Source organism: Hyposmocoma kahamanoa, unplaced genomic scaffold (genome assembly GCF_003589595.1).
Source record: "Hyposmocoma kahamanoa isolate Upper Pololo Valley unplaced genomic scaffold, ASM358959v1 99702, whole genome shotgun sequence".
NCBI lineage: Eukaryota > Metazoa > Arthropoda > Insecta > Lepidoptera > Cosmopterigidae > Hyposmocoma > Hyposmocoma kahamanoa.
Window position 1 is genome coordinate 2,469,595 of NW_020656001.1, and position 25,028 is coordinate 2,494,622.

The 25,028-nt window shown below is 37.4% G+C and overlaps 1 protein-coding gene across 5 annotated transcripts in view; it reads right to left on the bottom strand.

Annotated features, from left to right (window-relative positions):
- Positions 1-2,000: 2,000 nt before the first annotated feature.
- The window catches only part of LOC113239226 (protein bric-a-brac 1-like), a 342,214-nt gene continuing 319,186 nt past the window's right edge, over positions 2,001-25,028 (bottom strand). Inside the window, exons 3-6 of one of the 5 annotated variants that reach the window (XM_026476132.1) lie at positions 23,522-23,579; positions 7,674-7,937; positions 5,792-5,958; positions 2,001-5,397 (exon numbers count right to left, since the gene is read on the bottom strand). In XM_026476132.1, the coding sequence (XP_026331917.1) occupies positions 4,903-5,397; positions 5,792-5,958; positions 7,674-7,937; positions 23,522-23,579 (984 nt within the window). In that variant the 3' untranslated portion in view covers positions 2,001-4,902. Of the gene's footprint in view, positions 5,398-5,791; positions 5,959-7,673; positions 7,941-23,521; positions 23,580-25,028 lie in introns of all 5 variants that reach the window. The other 4 variants (XM_026476131.1, XM_026476135.1, XM_026476133.1 and 1 more) reach the window with 4 other exon arrangements.

The following is a 25,028-nucleotide window of genomic DNA, read 5'->3' on the forward strand; positions in this document are numbered from 1 at the left end:
TGGACGAACTCATTGACTAAGGAGTTCTACTGCTACTAAATTTTCATATGTAGCTACGTTACAATGGAAAAAAAAAACAGTGATCATCTCAAAGATGGACATTATTTTTATAATTATATTTTTTTAATCTCACAGCTACAGAGCTACATCCTATTATAAGAACTGCACTCCTGGTAACCAAGTAGTGCGGTGAATCTAAGTTAGATGTTTAAATTACTCATTTTCAACTCTAGGTCCTCTATTTTTTATTTTTTTCATATAGAAAAGTGACTTTGTTTGCTTTACATTTTCCTGTTGTCAAAAGAGGAGAACGCTGTGTATATATTTTTTAACCTCTACACATATAGAAATCATGATTGCTCACAAAACTAAAATATTTATACAATAACAGAATAAGTATAATCACGAACACAAGTTATTGAAATATAAGAAAAACCATAACAACAATATATTGACAAAACATAATCGTCTGTATAACGATGTTCACAAACGTAATCAACCATGGCGCGAAAGTTAATTTTGACGATTTATTGAATTTTTTACACCTGCGAAATAATTGAACCGGTTTTTAGGAGCAGTGCAGACTGTGTAACGTTCGAACAATAACTGTCCTTTAATAAATTAAAGGTGATTTAATGGAGCTCATTGGTTTGTGCTCTACATTTCTACGTCATCGTTGACCTTGAGCGACTCACACTCTGCTAATACAGATTTAGTGTTTATGGTAATTTGAAAGTAAAGAAATTACGTTACATTACGAAATACCACACTTACAATAGATTGTAAACGATAGAAATGAAGTCACAAGTGTAAAAAAACCCAAAACATTTTATAATATTATCATTTCTAGGCATACGCAACCTAAAGTAAAAAAATGTTACAGCCGTAAACGACATATAATTGAAATGTTTATTTTATGTCAATAAAAACATCTGTCTAATTTTTAAATTACATACATTGTGAGATCAGAAGAAGAAATACAGTTCTGAAATATCGAAGACTGGTAGACACAAACAGTAATAAGAAAACATATCTGACTCTCTCGACTATAGTCCTTTAAAACACTAAATTGAAATAAATAATTGGTTGTGACACAACAATATAATAATGATATTAGGCACCTACTATTTTATAGGCATTTCGAAATTATAATATTGTTCTACATTCTATTAATGAAAGTTTTTATATCACACCAACAAAATAATTTAAAACAAGTTGTCATGCAAGAATTGTTTGTAAGAGTTGCCAGTTGCAGTCAAAGGAACATTGAGATTAACTGGGAACAGTAAAACTACGGTCATCTACGTCACCCAATACCGCATCTGTAGTTAGTTACAATACTGTAAGTAGGTAGTAAATGGTACTTATCTATCACGGAAATAACGTAGGTACTTATTTATGTAATCGAAATGTATACTTTCCAGTACAATAAATTAATCAATATGTAATAATTAATTATAACTACAAATCCACGTGATACAAAAAAGAAGATATAATGAATCGTATATTATTCAGTTCAAATAAATGGCACTTTGCAAAATCTGCATTGCTTTTCCATTAAATTTAAAATTGTGTTACATTAAATAAATAGTTAATTTTGATACCGAAAGTTAGCTAACGCTTGCCTGTCAGGGTATTACCACTCCGGCCAAATATATAATTTATGTATAATTTTTCTATATAATAGTCATATGTTTTCAATTTTTATATAATAATTTTGAATTTTTATATTCTAACTTTTTATATTTAAGCACGTTCTGCGCGGTGATACGGCAGCAAAGGCCATTTGAGAAAGTGGCCCCGCGTAAGTGCGAAGTCCACAATTGGGCGCTGTGCTGCCGTGACCCGCGTCCCACCGATCGTCGCCGCACCCACCCCAACACTTATGTGGTCAAAAATTTGGAAGGCACTTTCTACTTTCAAAAATTTTTAATTTTTTAATTACTTTTTGAACACATTAGCCTAGACTTACACAATAGAAAATATGCGTAGTAACATTTACCAAAAATTACGCAATTCATCCGAAACGTATAGGCCATCATATAACTTTTCTTTTTAATTTTCACCTATATTAAATTTTATTTCCAAAAGGATAGCCAAAACAGTATCAACATTAGTTCTGAATCGCAAATGTATTTTTAATAATTTGGTCTTTTTTATACTCTAATCCAAACTTTAACCAAATCGGACAATCCAAATTCCAAATAAAAGTGAAGTATCAAGGCCACTTGGAGATTTATTTTAAAACATGCTACTCGAGCGTGTTTTGCGACGAGACTTGCTCCAGCAAGCAGCGCGCGCGCCGTGCCGTGAGGCGCCGGCGCACCCCCCACCAGCCCTTTCCATCTAATGTACGAAAGAACGAACGCCAACGTATGTCCGCCAAAAATACCTAAAAATCATGGTATACCCTTGTAGCAAGAAGATTTTGCTAAAATTTTCCCGCCGAAACTATGAAAAATAGGGAACATATTGATAAAACAAATTTGTACAATAATATATGCTTAATTTTTCATACTAACAACATTAAGGAGCACGCAAGCTCAGTGTTGCCACGGTAGTCCATTTCCAGCTAGATCTAGCCACATTTACAAAATTGTTACATAAAAAATCTTTCAGCAAAAACAAATACCAATCATGAAGCTGGACCTTCAACGTCACAAGGTAATAATGATTTGATTGATATTGATGACATTCTTTTGGGTTAACCATTTGTAAAATTAGGATAAATATATATTTAAAACGCAATCTCATAGGTATATTTTTAATTTAGTCACTTTTGGCAACTTTACTCAGAATTAATTTCTTAGAATCTAGCAACTTTTTTACTAAGGCAGGTTTCATAGCTGTGAATTGTCAACAACTGTCCGCGTGCGGGCCATCCGTATGCGTAGAATCCGCATTGCTCTGAATCGAGTATTTAATTTAGTGCAGATATTCACTGGGTAACTTGCACGGTGTTCGTGCGAAGTTCACGCGGAGCGTGTTCCGCACGGAGCAATCCGCGTCGCTGTAAAACGGTGTTCTAACGCATAGGTCCCCAAAGTTTTAGACTCACCCCCCTCTTAGGCGAGATAAAAAAATTCCAACGCGCCCACAACCAGAAAAAAATAATTGAAAACACGTATTTTTTATATTAACACAAAAAATCACAAGGAAATATATATATAGTGTAGTTTATGTAGATAATTCAGGTTTTTTTCACCTAATGAACAGCATCAAGGCGCTCCAATTGCTTCCGAGGCCCCCACAGGACTCTCTAGCGCCCACTGGGGACCACTTTCGGAAACTATATCCTAACTAACGCCACGCGTGTTGCTCCGCGCGGAGCAATCCGCACTGCTCTGAAACCAGCCTTAGGTTTAGCTTCTTCCTCCTTGGGCAAGGTGGCAACACTGCGCAGACTACATGTTCCGCACACCAAACAGCGCATTTGCTGTGGCCGCCGCGCTGCGCGTGCGCGCGACGCCCTCGGAACAGTCCGTTAAAAGCGAATTAAAAGAAACCCCATGTTATTAGCATGAATATATCTGATCGAACGCTACATATAGTTACACAGCTAATAATCTAAGTAAATTGAATTGTATACTAGCTACGCGTAGATCAGCAGACACTCGAATGGTAAAACATTCATTGCTTGGCGATTTTAGTGCTTCTAATCCTAAGATGGGCTCGCCGACATCTGTGCCTTTGATCCTATTAATTGCACGAGATTGCATTGCACTGCATCAGACAAACTGCTTGGGTAACATTTAAATTTACCTGCATTTGTTGCATTTTACGAGTACTTCCGAAACATTATTCTCTACAATATAAACACGGACAAATTGTAAGCAGTTAGGACGCTCTTAAATGTTTGTAGCGGTTATTGATGTAAATAATCGAAAATAATTTTATATCACTTCAGCGTTGTTCAATATACTACAAATTTATGTCCTGCCCTTGTGAGTGAGGCATTAAAAGCAGAGGTGTAAGTCGAGCCCGAATCTAAAATAGCCTAACATTTGGAACAATCACTACTCGCTAATGATACATCTATATTACATTTGGCGATAACTAATATCTACTCGTACGTGAATCGCTGCACGAACAGTGAACAATCAGCTGGGGGCGGCAGGACAGGGGACGCAGGCGTGCGCCCGCGCCGCCGCCTGCCGCAAGCAACAACACACATTTCAGCTATAATCGCTATTAGAGAAACTGACATCGATCTGACGATGAAGGAGAAGTTACATCTATGTTAATAATTTACGGTTACATCTAAGGCTAATTCATAATTTTGTCTTACACGTAAATTGATTGAATGATTAGGTATACCGAACAGTCTTTTGAATCGGGCCAAATGGTACAATTTTGATGTTCACAGATGGATCTAAGTAGAAGGTTAATTTTAAGCCTAACGCGTAAGTTCGACGATCTACTATTGAGTAGATAATAAAGAGACACCGAGCGACAGTGACAAGAAACGGCCGGGAGCCATAGTATTGGAGCTCCCTGGCTATAGCTATTAACAAAAAACTTAAAAGTAAACTAAAATTACTTCTTTTCATAATAATACAAAATTCATAACTAAACAACAAGCATTTTATTGCACAGCGAGTCCATTTAAATAATAATAATTAAATATGTGATGTAAAGTAATGCCGAATACCATAGAAACGATTAAATACTGTAGTCTGCCGGCGCAGGGTCTCGGCACGACTTGTCATCCAACCGCGGTGTTGCAGGCCAGGTCTGGGTCTGAATTGTGGAATGTCGTATACATGGTGACAAACACGCGACGCGGGCCACTTAGAAGTAGCCGACCGAATTGCGGTTGGGAACGAAATACGGATAAGCGGGCAGCGGGGAGGGCGGCACCCCGACCGAGGGGTGTGCCGCGGCCGCGCCCGCGGCCTCGCTTCAGATGCTCTCGGCACGAGTCTCCGCAGAAGGCGGCTCCATCTTCACCGGGACGGGAGTCGACAGTTGATCCTTTCCATTCTTGGCAATCGTTACTGGAGTCTTTGGTGGCCCCATGTCAGTTATTTCAGAGACAACATCACGCTCGCTGTAGCGGCTATCCGGGCGGGGCGAAGCGAACGGGCGGAACGGGTCGGTGGGCTTGGGGGGCTCGAGCGCGTGTCCAGGCGGGGGCGGGGAGCAGAGCGGCGATTCCAGGCCTGCGGACAGCGGGGACGGCAGGCGCGGGGACTGCAGCGGCAGCGGCGGCAGGCCCAGATGCGGCGGGTGGTCGGGCGGGCGCTGAGCCGCCACTACCATGTTGCACATCTGGCGGCGCAGGCCATGAGCCACGGCGGCGACGGCAGCGGCCGCCGCCGCGTTGGGCGACACCCCGCCCTCGCGGCCGTTTCCGCAAGGTACGCTTCCGTAGGCGTTTTGCACCGGCATGCCATCCTGCAACACGCATATTCCCACAAAGTTACAATTTTGTGAGAACTTCTTCGAATCCTTAACTTAAAACTATGGCCCTCACTTGATGCAAGAGCTGGTTGAACAAAGTGGTCACCTTGTATATTGTAATAACGCGGAATAATCAAAAAAAGGTGTGAGAGCTTTTGCATCGAGTGAAACTCTCCATGCGGTCGATTTTCACAACAAGATTTTAACACTTCATAAAAAAAATGGCCAAGGCAGATCATCCACATAATTTCGCATTAGCACATTCGCAACGGCAAACATTCAGGTCGATTAAGATCCCAAAGCCGTCGAGCTACGGGGACGAAGGTATGGAAGAAGCGGAAAGTACGTTTGAGTTAGGGGTATGTCGTTGCGGTGGCACGATACTGACCGTTATAGCTGGATAGCCTGGCAGAACTTCCTCCTTGATGTGGTGTGCGGCGTGAGGTGCGTGAGAGTCGCGGAAGACGACGGCGCGGATGACGCCGCGGATGTGCTCGTCGGGCCACACGCCCAACAAGATGCGCTGCGGCCGCCCGCGACCTTTCGGCCTCAGATCTGCAATTCCATTCAATAGTAGAGCGTGAACAGGCAGCGCACCATTTACAAAGACATTGACTGACAATGGGGTAGTTATGAGCTTCTCCGAATGACGTACTTGAGGTCAATTTTTTTATGGTTGTCTGCCTCTACGTTAAGTTAAGCTATTACCTATTTGATTATCATGTAACATCCCAATATTTTAGGTTTAAATTGTTAACAAATATTGAAAACCGAGTCAACATTTTCTACACGTGTAGTTTTCGGTTGGATTTTCTAAGTTTCAATTCCACTACTATTTTGTTTCGAAAGATTAAGTTTATTGCGACTGCTATACATACGGATTAAATACAAATACAAAGTCGGTATATTCCGGTCTAAGTTTGACACTCTGTGCCAGATCGATACCTCCAAATGTATGTATACTACGTCGACTTAATTTTTGAACCTCTTTTGTTTTTACTTCGTTTATTTTTTCACAAGTATTGTTTTTTGTTCTTTATTTTTTGTTTTCACAAAATTCGGGGAGCACAATATTAGTAGATAAAAACAAAATAACAGAATAGGACCAACCTCTTCTGTTTTTATTTTGTTTATATTTTTTCACAAAATTTGTTTTTTTTCGAATTTTGATTTTTGTTTCTTTATTTTTTGTTTTCACATAATTCGGGGAGCACAATATTAATAAATAAATACAAAATAACAGAAAAGGATCAAAAAATAAAGTTGGCGTAGATTGAACCTACCGACATGTAAACGGGTCATTTTTTACTATCGCTCGAAGATCTACGACATAACAAAACGGAATTGTAATCCATTGAAATTTGCAAAACGCAGTTCATAGATGGGCATATGAGAAAACGTAGTGAAGCGCAGACGCGGTATGTTGTTTCCTTTCGAAAAACTTTAAAAAAAAATACTTAAGAATTCATGCAAACCGTCCGACGTATACTCGCTCGTATCACGTTCCCGTTCTACACCACCGCAGTCACTCTACTAGCTACTAATATTTGACCGCCTCTTCTCATCTAGTTTACGTTATAGGAACAGGCCGTTTGGACAGAAATTTGACAACAGCCGCTAGGAAATTGGAAACTACACCATTGTGAACCCAACAGGCTGTCACAAAAGGACACACGATTACATTACAAGGATACACGAGTTGCTTACGTCAAACAATGCTTAGAAGTAATTACGAACATTGTACATAATACAATAAACCATCGCTTAGCATAATTTCGCTTACGCATAATACGCACATGTTATTACAATGCACAGGTTGAGACATAGTGTAAAAATCAAATTCAGTCAGAATACTAATCAACTTCAGTTTCATGGCTTCCCGTTCATTACATTTACGAAATCAACTGCATAAGTATTATTTACTTTAGAAATGCTTTGAAAAATGTATACCCATGAAATTGAAATTACGTTTTGTTATAACCGAAAATATGTTATTTCAAATTTACTCTTTTAGAAATGCGCGACATACTTGCTTTTTTACTAACATCATTAAATTATCCAATACCTTAGCAGTACTTATGAAAGTACAACGTAAACTTTAAAAAAATGAGGTTCAAAGCTTTTAAGAATTCATTTCGTTCCACGGAACTTTCAACTTTACGGACAAAGCGGTAGACACTATTATACATTCAAAGGTCAGACTTGAAGGATTCCAACATATTTTCAGTTATGGTGAGATCGCTTGTTAAATTGGAAAAGAGCGAACATACCTGCTCCGCCATCGGCGCTGGGGCCAAGCATGTTGTGGACACGATTAGCATAGAGGACGAACGTTGGGTACGGGATGTCGTACTTCCTCGCAGCCTGGGACAGCGACAGACCCTCCTTGAGCACGGAGAAGATCGCCTCGGCCATGGTCTCAGGCCGCCAGGACTTCAGGGGTCCGCGCTCGCGGAACCGCAAGTTATGCACCAGGCTCTGGTTGGTGTTCCAGCACTTCTGCCACATCGACTGAAGCTGATACTGGTAGCTGTCTACTGAAAAAAGACAAAGTACGTGTCAATATAGAGGCCTTTATATAGCTACTTAAACTCTATATTGGACAGACATTATGTCATCAATGTAGAGAAAATCGAGTTCAACAGTCAAATAAAATTTGATTAAAATCGACGGTGAATACAAAATGAAGTCAATTATAGGTAACTTTAACACGTTAATTTTAATTGGGTTAAACCCCGTTTTTTAACTGTCCAATCAAATTGTCAGACAGAAATATTAATAAAAACATTAGAGACAATAGTGGATTAGTGCTTCTATTGAACGAACAACACCCTAGTTGTATTAGTGTTAGTTAAAATTGCAATTTGTCAAGTACCACGAAACTTGTTTCAATTTTCGCTGGTGACACTGGTCGCAATCGAATACTGGATATTTGACCAATACGCAGAATTTATATTTCCCTAAACCTCAAGGAAGTACATAGAGTTGGATAACACCTCACTCTGAAATCGCGAAATTATTGTATTGAATTTTATTCTATATTTTTTATGTGTATTTAGAAGTAAGCTTTGTAATTGTAAGTTTTTACATTTGCGCGGTTTTAGTGGGAGGTATTACCCTCTCTATGTGTATATCTAGAAGTTTAGGTGAATGTAGCCAGAAAGTCGTGCTTAAGTCGGCTCTAGACGCGTAAAAATAAATGTTGTTTCATATCCGCACCAAATTTACATCTGTTTGTAACGTGATTAAGTCGCTTCTTTGTTTAGAGCGATGATTCTCAAAGTGATATAATATATCGAACCCCTGGGTGCGCACTCCAACCTACAAGGAGTTTATGTCAGCGAAATAAAAAAAGAGTGCATCACCGTTAATTAGAACCCATTTATGTAGGTAGGTTTACCCACATTTTTTATAACAGACACAAATCGCCTATAAAGTAACATAAACGTTTCACAATGAACAAGATATTAATAATTTTTTTTATATAGATTCTGACTAGCACTGTGTCTGCTGTCAAACTGAAAAAATCCATATGAGGGGTCTTCGCAAAACAGAAAAATCGGCACGTGGTCTACCAGACAAAAAGGTTTGAGAACCTCTGATTTAGAGGATATTACAGATTCAATTTTGTACGGAATAAACTAGAACCCTATAATCATACGTTACACATAACACCGTCTTTTTCTGATATGTATTAATGTATGTCTTTGTAAGTTTAAGATTTCAGTACATGAAAAACCACAATAAAAAAATCTGTTACTACGGTAAGGTTCTGTAAGCTGTAGAACTCCTTGAGAAAGAGCTCGTCCAGGGAAATACCGCCACCTTATCTATCTCTGCCGCCAAGCAGTAATGTTAGCATTACTGTGTTCCGATTTTGTAGGGTCAGGGTGCCGGTGAAATTACAAGCACACGGGACTTGTCAACTTAAGTCTCAGGGTGACGGGTGAAATGGCAGTGCCCCTCAGATATTTGCGATTTGAAGCTCGGGTGGCACTGCAACTGTTACGGACAGGCGTATAGCTTACCATCAGGCGCACGACCTGTTCGTCCCGTCACAAAATCCTAGTGAGGACAGTAAAATACGCTTATCGCCTTAATTTCTAAAACTCGTATCTTATAAAGATTGGTTATTCAGGAGATGGCAAAACATTATATCTGAATAGGTAAGAGCCTGTGTGTGAATATGAAAGAAATGTGTGAAATCAGCTTGCAGCATTTATATATGTATATACAATCAAATTTTTGCATTTTAGTAATTTTGTTGTTCAAAATATGATTTTGACAAAGTAAGGCGACGTTATGTCTCTAAAACGGCTAACCAACGAAATTTACTTTTAGCGACTAAAGCTAAGTAAAGCTCGACCTTCGATATCGATGATTAAACAGAAGTTTTAAGTATAACGAATCCAATTCTGCTAGTGACATTTATCGATAACAATTTTAATCAGAGTCAATAAAATCCAGTTCCATCGAGGTATCCGAGGCAAAACTCAACAAGTGTGACTTTGGTATCTCATTGAAGGGATTTAAGGTATATCCGCAACAAAGTATATCATATTATAGTCCGCTATGCTAGCTCAACGCAGGTTGCGAACCTTCTTCGGCCTGCAGGTATCATAACGATGTTTTTTTTTTTTTTCCCCGAAAAGCTCATGGTATATTACAAATTAAATATACTGTAAATTATTATATATTTATTATATATATATTTTTATTTATATATATTTATTATATTTATTATATATATATTATATATTTAGTAGCTAGGTGGTCTAGTAGGTAGAGGTGCCTGCGAAGTTTCGAGTCGCGAGTACCTATCCCAGTTAATAAGTTTGTTTTTTTTCTCTTTAGTTTTGTGTACAAGTTTGTTTAAGCATCTATGGTTTGAATATTAGTTTTTAGTTCAAAAATGTGTTATATTATCTTATTTATTTCAGGCCTTTTAGCCTATGTTATGACATATCAATACTTTTTTCTGTATTCATTAATACTGTAAAAACAGCCAGCCAGCCAGCTCGTGCCAAACAAGTGTGGATTTTCTTAAAATTAGTTATGACGATGAAATGATTTATCTCATTATATTTTTCTTTGTAATTTTCAATGGTATACGAAATATACCGGGGAAAAGAAGCACGAAAAGCACTTAATCTATTTTACGAATTTTATTTAAAATAATAATGTTAATTTTTATAAGATAAAGAAGAAATGTAGATTCGTAATCGATATTGTAGTCACAAAGAAGCATTCAATTTAATGTTGTTGATTAAATATAACTTATCGATAAAATTTGTGTTCACTAGACTAGACATCACTAGAAATACTAAAACTTCTGCTTAATAATGACATTGGTATGGGGCCAATTTGGTACCACGTATATGTTTCATTGTCGTTCAAAAATGTGAATAATTTGTTACGACACCACAGGGTTAAACAACGAATTTGTCAGTTTTGAAACTAATTGAACGTTACGTAGAAAATTTTTGAATTTTTTTTTTATTCGGACTGCTAATGTAATTAATTGTACAATCGAAAAAAAGTATAAGTTTGCAATTCGTCATATTTCGCACGTGACAACTAACATAGTATTATCTCAAGAATTGCGTTATATTATATTTTATCTCAAAAATTACACTGTATTATGCGTGTCATTCGTCTATTATTTAATTTCAATGTAACAGTGTCGTCTTGTCACTTTTCAAATGAAATCGTAACGTAATATTTAAGATAATACTACGTTATAGTTGTCATGTGCTGAGATGGGCAAGCGCCCGGGTTTTAACCAGGCGCTTTGTTAATGTCTGAAATCGAGGGCAAAAACTATACGTTTTAAATAGAGATTTGCACAAATTTAATGATATTATTACAAAGTGTTTTCTTATCTGGACGATTCGATTTGCCATTCAATTGAATCGATTCGCTTGAAAATCACATTGAAGTAAATCGATTTTTTACATCGAAATTTGTAATAAGTAAGGAATTATACCAAATTCTGTGCTCGCCGTTTCTGCCCGCGATTTTGGGCAGAAGTAGATTAAAATCCGGCCGTTCGTTTTGAGTTTTAACCCACTGCCCATCTATGGTCATGTGCGATTTGTACTGGTGTGTGACGTAGTATTCAACATATTGTCGTACGAGGTTTTATTACTAAAGTACATTAACATATACGTGAATAAATCGCAAACTTAGTACTTTTGCCGTATGAATTAAACGTATGTATCAAATACATGAAACATATAATTTGGTAAACATAACTAATAAGGTACAATTTTATATCTAAGACACAGACGACGCAGCAATTTTAAAATGATTAGGAACAAAAAAAAAACGCAAAAATTATATATAAATCAAGTAAAGAATAGACCGGCGTACATAAATAGCACCTTACGTACCTTAAAATACGTATTGCATATTAAAGTCCATGCATTGAGAATTTATTTAAAACAGTGGATATAACCATTTTTTGCCTCTGTACTTAAATCCATATCACAAAGGCGCTCTTCAGATTACTTTGTTTTATTGTTAATACAATGTGTCAAAAAAACAACGTCATATTTTTGCTAATTACTATTGGCACCTGGTTGGTTAAATCGGCCTAAAGGACCGGCAATATATATATAAAGATTAGTTAAAATATAAAGGATATTCAATTTTATTTACTTGTAGAAAAAGTATTGTGTGCAATCATAACATAATTAGGTCTTAAAATCACGTACTTATGACTTACTCGGCAAGCCTCGTGGCCTAAACACGGTAGTCGAGTTCAAGAAGGCTCATTATGCAACGTTTGTATAAAATACTATTGTAATATAGAAACAAACGACAGTAAATAATATCTATTTTTTTAATGGTTTTGGACCGTATTTTAAAGTAAGTAAGGTGTCTCTTTATATACTAGAAATATGTAGGTATGTATTTATAAAAATTATGGCAGTAAAAGTAGTTCAAAGTATATTGTTACATTAATAAATTGTGATATCAAAAATTTGTGCTTTTCTTGTATGAAAGCAATATTTCAAGCAAAATACAAAACACCCTATATACTGACCTGAAGAATGACCTATAATTAATAAAAGGAAAAAAAAGGATTATTAAGAACAAAAAAGAAACAAAAGTAAAAGATCATTTATTTATTATAAAAAAATATTTCTGCTAATTAAAAAAAATAAATTGGCGTTGATTGCTTGACTTCCAACTAATTTGGCAAAACATAAAGTATTTACATCTCTTTCACTCTGCATTACATTCTAACAGAGCAGAAGAGAACAAAAGAGATCCGTCAAATAACTATAAATTCAAGTCAGAATCAACTCCAATGTCAGCGAATACAGAAAAAATACAAGAATCGTTGCAATGCATTCTAATATAAAATATCACTTTCCTTAATGCTAATAAGGCACATTATAAAAACGAGATTTGAGCAAATTTTGATTAATAAAGAACTTAATTAACCAATTTTATTGCATTTTCCTAATTAAAAACTACATGTAAATTAATCAACCGACTCATTATAACCGATTTGGTAATCGATAACTGTTAAAAATAATTTGTTAAAATAAACAATAAAAGAAATACAATTTTTACCTGTCATTAAATAACGCGCTTGTGTTAATAAACACTAGTCAAAATAATGACAAATAATTTATTTACAAAATTATTTAAGCAGCTTATTTTGCTTACATCTATAATACTAATAAATTAAATGTTACATGGTTTTCAGGCAAGCAAATTGTCTATATTTTCGTCACAATTAACCTTACCACTATTTCATAATATCTAAATATACGAGACGATTTGTCTCCACGATCCGTCGTTCAGACTAATCGAAACGATAAATCGACAGTGTTCGTGTCGTTTTACAACAATTAACTTGAACTTCTGACGGATCTGTACGATTTTTTTTATGTAACCAATTGACGGGACGAACAAGTCGTGCATCTGGTGGTAAGCGACGCACCTGTCCATAGCAATCGTAAAGAACTGTCGGCACGTTAACAAGTCCCATATGTAATGTTCACATTTTTGCTTGGCGGTAGAAATAGGTAAGTTGGCAGTACTTCTCTAGACGAATCCCTCATAAGGAGGTCAATTCCTACGATAATATATCGATTATCGTGACGATAGATCGAAACGAGGAATCGTTTGAAATGGGGATCTTAATAAACAGCATTCACAACGTTGCTTGACATTAACATGATAAGTTAAACATATCATCGTTCCTTTTCTAACGGACTGTCGTAAATAGCGTTAGGGAAAATTTTCAAAACAACGTATTTTTCGGTTTAGCACCACGCGTCTTTAGCTGTATCTCAAGTTAAACTAGTTCTATCGATGAGTTATATTCGCGTATAAAAAAAGACGTTATTCACAAAATTCAGGGAGAATAATATTAGTAAATAAATGTGGCTGTTTACAAAAATAACACAAAAACACCAAAAAATAAAGTTGACGTGGTGTTCATTGGAGGTATCGTATTACTAACACACAAAAAATAACTTTTGTTCCGTGGCTTTTAACAAAAATTACCTGTTTTTTAAGAACGCACTTTTTAGAATGACATGCAGCCAGTCTACATCTGAGAAAGCACGAATGGCGGTACATAATGCTGTGTTGGTTCCAACGTTAATGTATACGAGTGACTGTTGAGTGTAGCAGAAGAAGCATGAGAATAGAGTGAATGCAATTGAAATGAGTTTTTTTTAATAACGTCAAGTGACGGGACGACTAAGTCGTGCGCCTGATGCTAAGCTACAAGTCTGTCCATAACAGTTGCAGTGCCACTCAGAGTTTTAAATTGCAAACCCCTGTTACCCTGAGACATAAGTTCACAAGTCCCATGTGGCTGTAATTTCACTGGCACCTTTACACTTCAAAATCGGAATGCAGCAATGCTGACATTACTGCTTGGCGGTAGAAATAGGTGAGGTGGCAGTAATACCCTGGTCGAATTCTTTCAAAAAGAGATCCCTCAGAGGAATATGTGGTGTGCGGCTGTGTGACAGAGAGAAGAATGCTATGATCCGAGAAAAATTTGGTTTGGGCACATGGAGCGGTTGAACGAATGTAGATTAACGAAAAAAATATAACAGACCTAACGTAGAAGGAATCATTGGATGAGGACGGCCACAAAAAAAATCTCTGATCAAATTGAGATTGAAAACTACATTAAAAATATTTTGATCGAAAAATCATACTACAAAACTGAAGACTACGTGTTAGATAAAGATGTATGGAAAGACGACATGGCTCCAGAATCCACACAAATTTGATTCAAAGTGTATTCCGTAGCAATTAAGTTTATTTGAAAAGAGCAATCCCTAGAGTTTCTTGCTCGTTCTTCGCAGGGAGGTCAGCATAGTGAACGAGCAGTAGCTTAAATGTGACGATTTCAAGTGTAAATTTATTTTACCTATGGAATAAATAATCTATGACTTTGCCTTTGACTTTGACATTGTTCTTAAAATGGCTGGAGTGCGTAGTGAGAAGAATAAGAGGGCATGTATGAAGCGATTGATGAATGTAAGTGGAGCAAGAGGTTTGTAAGGTTCGTGCTAAGTGGCGATCGATAGTCTCTGTCTACCCCAATGGGAATCCAAGGGCGTGAGTATATAAATAAATAAGCCACGAAATGCACCAGCAGACCTTCTGAATTTTTGTATGTACTTCTTGCAGGTCTGAATTTAGTAGAAATAAGTTTCAACGTGCAAGCGTCCTCCGCTACGATACCCATCCCTGTCCTACACAGGGCTATTATCGTTTAGAGCGATTTATTTAAATCTATTTAATTTTGTATGAAAGTAGAATTGAATATTTAAAAATCATGGACCAAAAGTTGTTGTTGTTAGTATTTTAAAAATAACCATGTATAAAAGTGACGCCAAAATACAGTCTGTAGTAGTTTAAATCAAATAAATTCAGTTCACAAACAGAAGGGAGTTCGTTTTTGTTCGTCTAAAGTTTACAGTTGACTTTATAGACATTTTGTATATTTATAAATCGTGACAGCCTCAGTGGTTGAGTGGCCTGCACTCCGGTTTTCACGGTGTCGCCATCTCTGAGCTCCCGGATTCGAACTCCGGCCGGGTCAGCGTAGAAAATTAACATTTCTATATAGTCATTATTAAAACAAAGATGAACGAACACTTAGAAAAAATTCCTTCGATACGACCGGATTCGAAACGACGTCTCCCAGCAAACCATTGCAGACGCTGTGCCAACTAAGCTACGGAACGTACCAACGGATCTTTGTATTTGGTTTTCAACGACTTTTTAGCTTTTTATCTATGAGAAAATCTATAAAATGTATATATATATTGTCTCGGATCTGCGTATTTGTGGTGCCGTCGTTGTTTCCGATTTCCATAACACAAGTGCTTTAGCTACTTACTTTGGGATCAGCGCGACGTATGGGATGTTGTCTAATATTTATTTAAACAACAAAATATTTCGTATATTTAAAACTAGGTTAGTAAGCCTTGTGGAAAATATTGTACATGAGATAGTATTGTTGGTGTACATTGTACTTGTGGCGATGTGAACAATGCAATTTTCAAGGTAGTAGAATGGTTCTCTGTTAATAATGAGCTTTTTAATGAGAAAAATTGAGTTAGATTTACATTATTGGACGTTAGATAGTTAGCCACAAAACTTATAGTCACAAACGAAACATTAAACCTTGTGGCTGCAGTACTATTTTTGATACTAAAGTTTAGAATTTGGAAACTACAAATGGGTTCACACACACACAACCAAATGGTGAAAACAGCTCCGGCCGTGCGATCAAAAAATTTGATAACTTTTAGAGGTAGAAACTTTTAAATTGGTTTATTTTATCTATGAAATGAGGCTGACATTTTTGTAGACGTAGTCTTTTTATACACAACCGTGCTATTGCCAATTTAGGATCTGAGCCTCAGAAATATATATTAACATTATAAGTATTTAATTTTAATTAAGAAAAAAAAAATAGTGATGTACATAATAGGAACAAAAATTAACCGGCTATATCGTTAAGTAAATCTAACCCTGTTTTAAGAAGTTCGCGAAAAATAATTCTATAGATGAAATGTAAACGACATGCCCATATTTTAGAATTTAAATGATTGTACAAACATTGCCAGAAGTCTAAAAATCACGTAATGGTAAAATGAACAATGGTAAACGCAATGGTTGAGTTCTATCGTCGTTTATTTTTTATTAAACATTTTATTCACCTTAACATTGCCTAATTAAGAGCCTCATTCTCTTTAAAACGCTCTGTAGTAAAAATTACAATTTGGACAAACGATTCCTCGTTTCGATCTATCGTCACGATAATTGATATATTATAGTAGCAGTTGGTCTACTTATGAAGGAGTTCTTCTAGTCTAGAGACTACCACCTTACCTATTTCTGCCGCCAAGCAGTAACGTGTACTGCGTTCCAGTTTTGGGAGTGGTAAAAGTACTGATGAAAATTACAGGCACATGCGACTTGTTAACTCATGGCTCAGTGTGAGTGGCGCGGTGGCAGTGCCCCTCATTTCTTTACGGTCGCTATGGACAGGCGTGTCGCTTACCATCAGGCGCACGACTTCTTCATAACGTCACTTTGTATCATACAAAATCGTATAGATCCGTGGCTACTCCCCTGAAGTTCAAGTTACATGAGCATACACTACCGATTCGTCGTTTCGGTCAGTCTGAAACGACGGATCGCGAAAAGAAATCGTCTCGTATATGGGGGCCTTTAGATAATATCGTCTAAGTCTATCTAATTTATGATGAATTAAACATTTATTACCTAAAGCCTATTGGCAAAGCCTTTCACCACGAGGCAAGCATTATATTGGAAGCCACCGATACAATAAGAAGGCTGAAAATGCAAGATGGATTCTACTATGTGCACTGCACGGGAGTGTAAACATCAGTTTACAAAGAGCAAACTCTCATATTTACTTTCCTTAAAGATAAAACAGTCTTATGAAAGAACACCATCATCAACTCATTTATACGTCCCATTGCCGGGCTCGGGTAACCTCTCAGGCGATGGTTTATGCCATAGTTCTTTTTGGTTGGGGACTTCCGAGAGATGTGCGTGAGGCCATTGAGAGATATTAGGCTGCCACGGCTTTTGAATTACGATTTTTTATCAATTAGACGGTTTCGAGCAGCATTATTGAAGAAAAGATGTTTTGCTTCAAAGTAGACAGAAACTTAACAATTCGAACCTTATTGTAACGTCATACAGCTCGACGGAAATATCAGTGGACCCCTCTCTCTTCGCTCAACGTCACCCCGCGTTCGCCCTCTCAGTAGCGTTGCTACAATAATAGCAATAACGGAGATATTTTTTGGCTGTTAATAACAACTAAACTGTACAAGCGGTTGGTTTTACAGTTTCAAAATTCACATAGCAACGCTTTCAGTGTAATATTTTCACAAGTCCTCTGATATTTCGTCGCGTTGTACGATTTATATTTAAAATAAAAAATCTTAAAATAATTCCTACGCGCTTAGGTTGTTAAACCTACTTACTTTACTTCGACGTGTAAATCGCGTCTGTTACCAAAAAAATGCTAAGTGGCAAAACAGTGATTTGACCACATTTTTGTAGTTTGTCATATTGTATTTAGCGATTGTCATATTGTAACTTGGGTTGTTGCTGATAAGCTTTCTATTTTCTTTGGTATTGTAATAAAATATTATTTCAATGATTTTGTATCAAAAAAATCAATCTGTATAAAAACAATCTGTAGCTTTTTCGCACACGCCTGTCCATAACAGTTACTGTGTTATTCAAAGCTTTAAATCGCAAAGATACGAGGGGCACTTCCACTGCGCCCGCCACCCTGAGACATAAGTCGACAAGTCCCACGTGCCTGTAGTTTCACCAGCACCATTACCCTTCAAAACCGGAACACAGTAATGCTAACATTACTGCTTGGCGGTAGAAATAGGTAAGGGTGGCAGTACTTCCCTTGACGAACTCTTTCACAAGGAGATCTATTGCTATTAAAGATTACCCGTTCTGGAATTTTATCATAATATTAAAAACAACAGTTGAGCTACTTTTTCGGCTTATGGTCTGTTTCTGGAAGGTTTGTAAATTACTCCAGCGTGCCTTTAAGGTCATGTCACGACTCGTACATCCGTAATGAACATCAGCATCGATGAATGCGGATATGGATACGGATACTTTAATTTATACAGATTATCCACGGATGCGGAAGCTGACATACGCAACAACCCTGATTGTAACTATCTTTAGTTTAAAAACTCGACGCAACGTTGGCGACGCGGTTTTTTTGTTTAGTTGATTTGACAGAAGTTAATGCGCGAATATGAGTGCCAATGATACTACACACATCGTCACAATTAGCGCCATCCTCAAATATAGCAGTATTTCTACAAAAGGTTCTATTTTAGGTCTAATTTGAAAATGAAGTGGTTGGAGGTTGGTTTTGCTTTGTTGCAAATTTCGTAAAAGCTCTGTTGGAAAAGGTTCTTTTTTATAATAGTGAAAGAGCGCGCTTGCCAACAAACTGTTTCCAGTCTCCTGTAAAATGTATAAACTTTTGAAAAAATAATTAAAAAAAATTTTTTTTTTATATTTCAGCCCTTTCCGCTTTGTCACTAAACCTAAAAACGGAACGCCAGTTCCAAAATTGCATAATATAAATTTTTTTTTTAGTTTAGGTTGTTTACTGCTGAAAATGCAAGGTCATCATGAATGCCTCCAAATGTGCACCATGGCGCACGGTTCTCAGCTAGTCACATCCATCTGCTGCCACCAGCCTTTCGCAGCTCGTCACTCCATCTGGCCAGAGCGCGTCCTACACTACGTTCGCCGAGCCGTGGTCTCCACTCAAGAACACGCTACCCCCATCGGTTATCGGTTCTTCGACAGATACGGCCAGTCCACTGCCACTTCCTCTTGCTTATACACCAGCTTTATCGACGACCTTGGTCCTTTGTCGGATAATGTCTTTTCAAACCTTCTCCTTCACAGAAATTCCGAGCATAGCACGTTCCATAGTTCGCAGAGCGATTTTTAACTGGTGGACTAGCCGTATCTTGAGAGACCACGTCTCGGGTTGAAAACGTTTTGTTTTCAAAATTCGTGATAAAAAAAAATGCAAGGTGGCTCGAATTATATGTCGGCTAGTGTACGTTGCTTAATTAAAATTATTGACACTGGTTTTTCGGATTGACGTTTTCACGGCGTGTCAAGTCATAGTTTACTTAAACACGTATAAGAATAACACTTTCTTTAAAACGAGATATCTATGAAAAACTTCGGTTTGAATATTTTTCATTCATTCGTCCATGTCGTTTTTGTATTTAGTAAATAAGTATATAAATTAAGTAAGTGAAATTATCAGCAAATTATGAACAGTAAGTAGATACGTAGATATTTCTTGTTACTTTACAATGATGTGTCAACATAAGTAGGATTAAAATCTGGTACCGAACTTTATAATATCATATTTAATTTTTAACCGACTTCAAAAAAGGAGGAGGTTCTCAATTCGATTGTATGTTCTTTTTTTTTGTATGTATGTTACGCGATAACTCCGGTATTTGTGAACCGATTTTCATGATTCTTTTTTTGTTGGAAAGGGGGTACTTCCATAGTGGGCCCATTTGATTTTGAAGAAAATCATCCACCTCGAAGGGTGGCTGTTCACGCATGAAGATTCATTTTTATAAATAGCGCCTAACTTTAATTTAGGAGCAATTACTTTAATGGTTGATTTTGCTATTTCTCCAATTCAAGGCGTTTTTCTCTCAATATACTTCGAGTAATGAGAACCGATTTTTATTATCTCCAGTGTCAAGTCCTGCATAGTGGCGAACTAGGGGATATTTCACTACTTTTGATTTCATTTACTTTTGAGGTCGGTTTTTTTAGTACTCTGTACTGAGATTATTGTCAATGTAATTGGTTTGTTATCTGTTTTTTTGTCCATATAATAAATAAATAAACAGTCATTTCATTTTTGTCTATCAACAGTTACGTTGGTAATTCAAAAACGTGGACGTGATTGGTCATTTTGTAATGCCACAAAGCAGTTATATTTGCAACAAAGATTCAATGACAAAGAAACATTTTCATTAATTTCGTTCTTAGAGCTTCTAGCACCTGTACAGCCAAGCGTTGCGTGCGCGAACGGGCTTCTTTAAAACAAGAGTCTATTTGTGTTCCACAATATACGAATTTTGGTAATTCAAAATTTCTTGCTAACCTTGTCTCCCTCCTGATTCTATTGTCACGTGTGGTATTGTCTTCGCATTTCACATCATATATAAGCTACAGAGCTTGTATCAAAGTTGTTCTATCAGTGGATTATATTATCAACTCCTCCACATAACCTTTTGTAAGCCACAAATAATGTAGCAACTATCGAGCAAATATCTTCGTATTTTTTTAAGGTATAACAAACAATTGCACATAGTATGAATACATTCGCAAATTTTATGATAATCGAGATAATATTTTATGATAGTCGAGAATTCCAAAAAAAAGGACACCTACGACAGACATCACAAGATTGGAGAGAGACTGATACATTGCACGTTCAAAACAATACCGTCCCTAAACGAAAATCTCGCTTTTTCTAATTTGAACTTGTTTTCATTAACATTACGAAGGTTGGCTTTTTAGTTTAGTGACAGTATTGGTTTTGAAGTGTGATATTCAAATGTGAGCACTTATTGAGAGACTCGCCGCACTTATCGACGCGGAAATGCTTTAGGCCAGTCAAAAGCATTAAATCCGTGCAACAAGAGCGAAAACGACACAGGCCAGAAACACATCGTCTTCCTGCGAATTTCCGATCGCGACCGTGCGGGCTCGACGACGGCTGACTCATGAGACAAAATGTGCTCGGTTTAAGTCTGTTCCACGTCGATAACGGTGGTCACATCCTAAAGCCCGGAACCCACTGACGGGACGGCAAGGGATTTTTAGGTGACGAATCGTAATATATCTTAAGATTATGACATTATAGTTGCAATTTCAATGATAATGGTGTTGTTGCAAGATAAAACTGCGGTATGCTTAGGAATGCCGAGCCGACAGCGTCCAGAATGCCTCGGCAACCTTGGTAGACTTCGGGACGCCGAATGTGATAATGTGGGTATGCGGGGCGAGGGGAGACACGAACGGTAAAATGCTTCGGCATGCCTAAGGATGCTTCAGCACGCTTAAGGATGCCGTGAAATAATTGCCGTCATTCTGCGCTTACATGTAGAGATGCCGAAGGCTTCCCTGCCTTCCCGTCCTATAAGTGGGCGCCGAGCCTAATGTCATTAGATTTAGTACACTTAGACCCGGCGCCCAATGACGACAGGGAATTTGTAATTGACCAATAGTAACAACCTTAACACTATGACATTTTAATTGAAGCTTCAATTATAATGGCCTTTACAAAAATAAGGCTACGGTAAACTCAAGGATATCGAACCGGAAGCCTCCAGACGCCTCGACAGCTTTTGGGATGCTCTCGGCAGGCTTCCAAATCTTATTCACCCAAAAACTTCTCTTTCATGGAATATAGTTCTCTTCTTTCTCTTCAGCAAGACTACCATTTTTAAATATACAACTGGTAATAAATCAACATGCAAGGTTGCGACTGATATGGAGAGAAGTCAAGAGCAAGTACGACGTCGCGATGGTATGCTTCGGCATGCCTAAGGATACCGTAGGATTGCCGGGGGATCCCTTGTAATACCGTTCCGTCAATGGGCGCCGAGCCGAAGGTAGTTCAGAAAATGGGTCATTTAGTTATTATACAAAATAAATCACGACTCATCGTCGGTTCCGTTCTCCACCTTCACTTTCGGATTAGGATTTTTCGCTTTACTAGATCCTTCATAGTACAATGATACAATCGAGTGCTTCTTACAGAAAGCCCACCACCATCTGAAGCCAGTTAAACCGATAAAAATGAAACCGGGATCTCTGTTTCTTCTTAATTTCTCTACAAAAGCCAGGATTTCGACAAGAGACTTTTTCGTTCGCCTGTTATATGGAGACAGGCTTGTTTCGCAACAGAAATCTAAAATGGCCCGCTCCTCGCTGGCTGAAAGACCAGCTTCGTCCAAGACAGCCATTCGTTTGGATTTACCCAGTATATTGTCGTATAACGTCCCTTTAGGTATTCCATAGTGCGTGGCGGCTTGCGTGAATCGCATCTTTTGTGTGACGACAGCCTGAATAGCGTCCTGCAGCTGGCTCTGCGTCCACGTCGGCGCTTTCAACTTGAGGGCATGACCGTGGTATTCTGATCGACAGATAAAAGCAAATACTCTACGTAAAACTAAGCACAGGTAGCAATCCGTACAAATAATGCAATCCACATTGATTGATGTGACGCGTAGTTTGTGTTTCGCATTAAATTAACTGTCATGAAACAAGGGAGCAGTTGTAAGCAGCGCGCGGACAACTTGTTTCAATAAGGTACAACACACACACTTCCTTTCGGTTCAATGCAGACAATAAAATTTTAGACGTTACTCAATGTGTGTTGTAACTAATAATAGAGGTTCCGACGAGTTTTCCCGGCCGCGTAATCTTCCCACGATGTAGCGACAATAATCAACCGCTACATATTACAATACTTATCGCGTCGGAATATGAATAATGTAATGAATGTACTGCATCATTATTGGTACGTATTACGTTGTGTTGTGACAGACAAGCGTGCATGTTACATGATCGCAAACGGAAAGTAGAAAAGAACAGCAGTTTAAGTGTGGCAAATCGTTACTTTGCGAAAACATTGACGCAACAAGGATTTTTATCATCCACGGCTTTCTCAATCGGCTACCACGCGCCGGGACGTGTTTATTCACATTATCAAGCACGGTAAATAATATCTATTTTGTTAACTTATCTTTTGCGTTAACTATAACGCAAACAGCCTACTAAGGCAAACGTTTAATCTCAACTAATTCTGTATTAGTTTTTGCATTAATTCAGATAAAATTGTACAAAGCCCCGACGCGATATTTGTTTTCGAGTTGGTGGTCGGTTAAGGTAATCCTTATCAGGTCAATGTATTCATAAACTACGTCGTTGCATGTATTATTGTATTTCCAAGATTAAATATGAATTTCAATAATAATATACAGACCTGCAATCGAAGATGTCGAAGCGCCGAGCCAAGCATGAGAGTTCTCGAGCAGCTTAGCCTGTAGAAAAGAAAAGACCTTTGTAATTTTAATCATCTCCGAATAACAAAAACATTTAAAATTAAAAAACAATAAACGGCGAAACAAGGTTGAGGGAACGTTTTTGTAATATTGAAGTTAAAAATTCGTAGCGAGACAAAAAACCGCAGGACATTTTATTTTTTAAATATGTCGTGTTGTCAGTTGAGCGCGGCAAAAAAGTTGGCGTTTGCAGCGACATCTTGCGGCAGCGGTTGCCGACAGCTATAAAAACAATACGTATCCAATTTTACAATCGTTTTTAGTGCAGTATACATTTTGGATGGGACCACTTCCATAGATGCTTACGATGTACAAAAATCGCATCACTTCTACGAAAGAGATGCCACTCGTCAACTCAGATAGTCTTTGGGTCTAATAACTATGTTTTAAGAAGGAATTCGACGAATTGTGTGTGTGTGTGTGTATCTCTCTCTATCTCTCTCATACTGAAGTACCCTCTTTCCAAACAAAAATAATCATCAAAATCGGATCACAAATGTGTTATAGCGTAACATACAAAAAATACAGTCGAATGGAGAACTTCCTCCTTTTTTGAAGTCGGTTAAAATTAGAAGTAAATATGTTACAAACGCATTATACGTTATATTGAAATTATATGCGGCATACGCTGTGCGTAGAATACATGAGCTTACCGATGTTGCTACTGCTAGACTAGTTTACTTTAGTTACTTCCATAGTATAATGTCCTACGCAATTCTCACGTGGGGTAAAGCGGCAGATATACAAACCATATTTGTGTTGCAAAAACGAGCGATTCGTTCTGTGTACCGTTTAGGTTCTCGGATTCCTCTCAGAGAAAAGTTTAAGGAGTCTGGTATAATGACTGTGGCATCGCAGTACGTGTACTCAAGTATTTTGTATGCCCGTCAAAATATACATAATTTTATTAAGAATGAAGACATCCATAATATTAACCTTAGAACTAAGTCCAAATTCATGGCACCACGATTTCGTTTAACTAAGAGGAACTGTATACGTTTTACAATAAGATTCCGCAACATGTATTAAGATTACCATTTCCTAAGTTTACAAGTATTTTAATTGAAAAGTCATATTACAAAACTGTAGTTACTACGTGTTAAATAAAGATGTAGGGAATGACGACACGGCCCCAGAATCCACACAAATATGATTCAAAATGTATTTCATATAGTATTCAAGTTTATTTGAAAAGAGCCATCCCTAGAGTTTCTTCCTCGTTCTTCTCAGGGAGGTCAGCGTAGCGAATGAGCAGTAACTAAAACAATTACGTTTTCAAGTGTAAAAATTTTACTTATGGAATAAATGATTATTTGACTTTGTTTTTGACTTTATAGCTAATTTAGTAGGAGGTCTCTCTGTGAAAGAGTTAGTTCAGAGAACTCTCACCTTAGCTATTTCTGTCGCAAAGCAGTAATGGGAGCATTA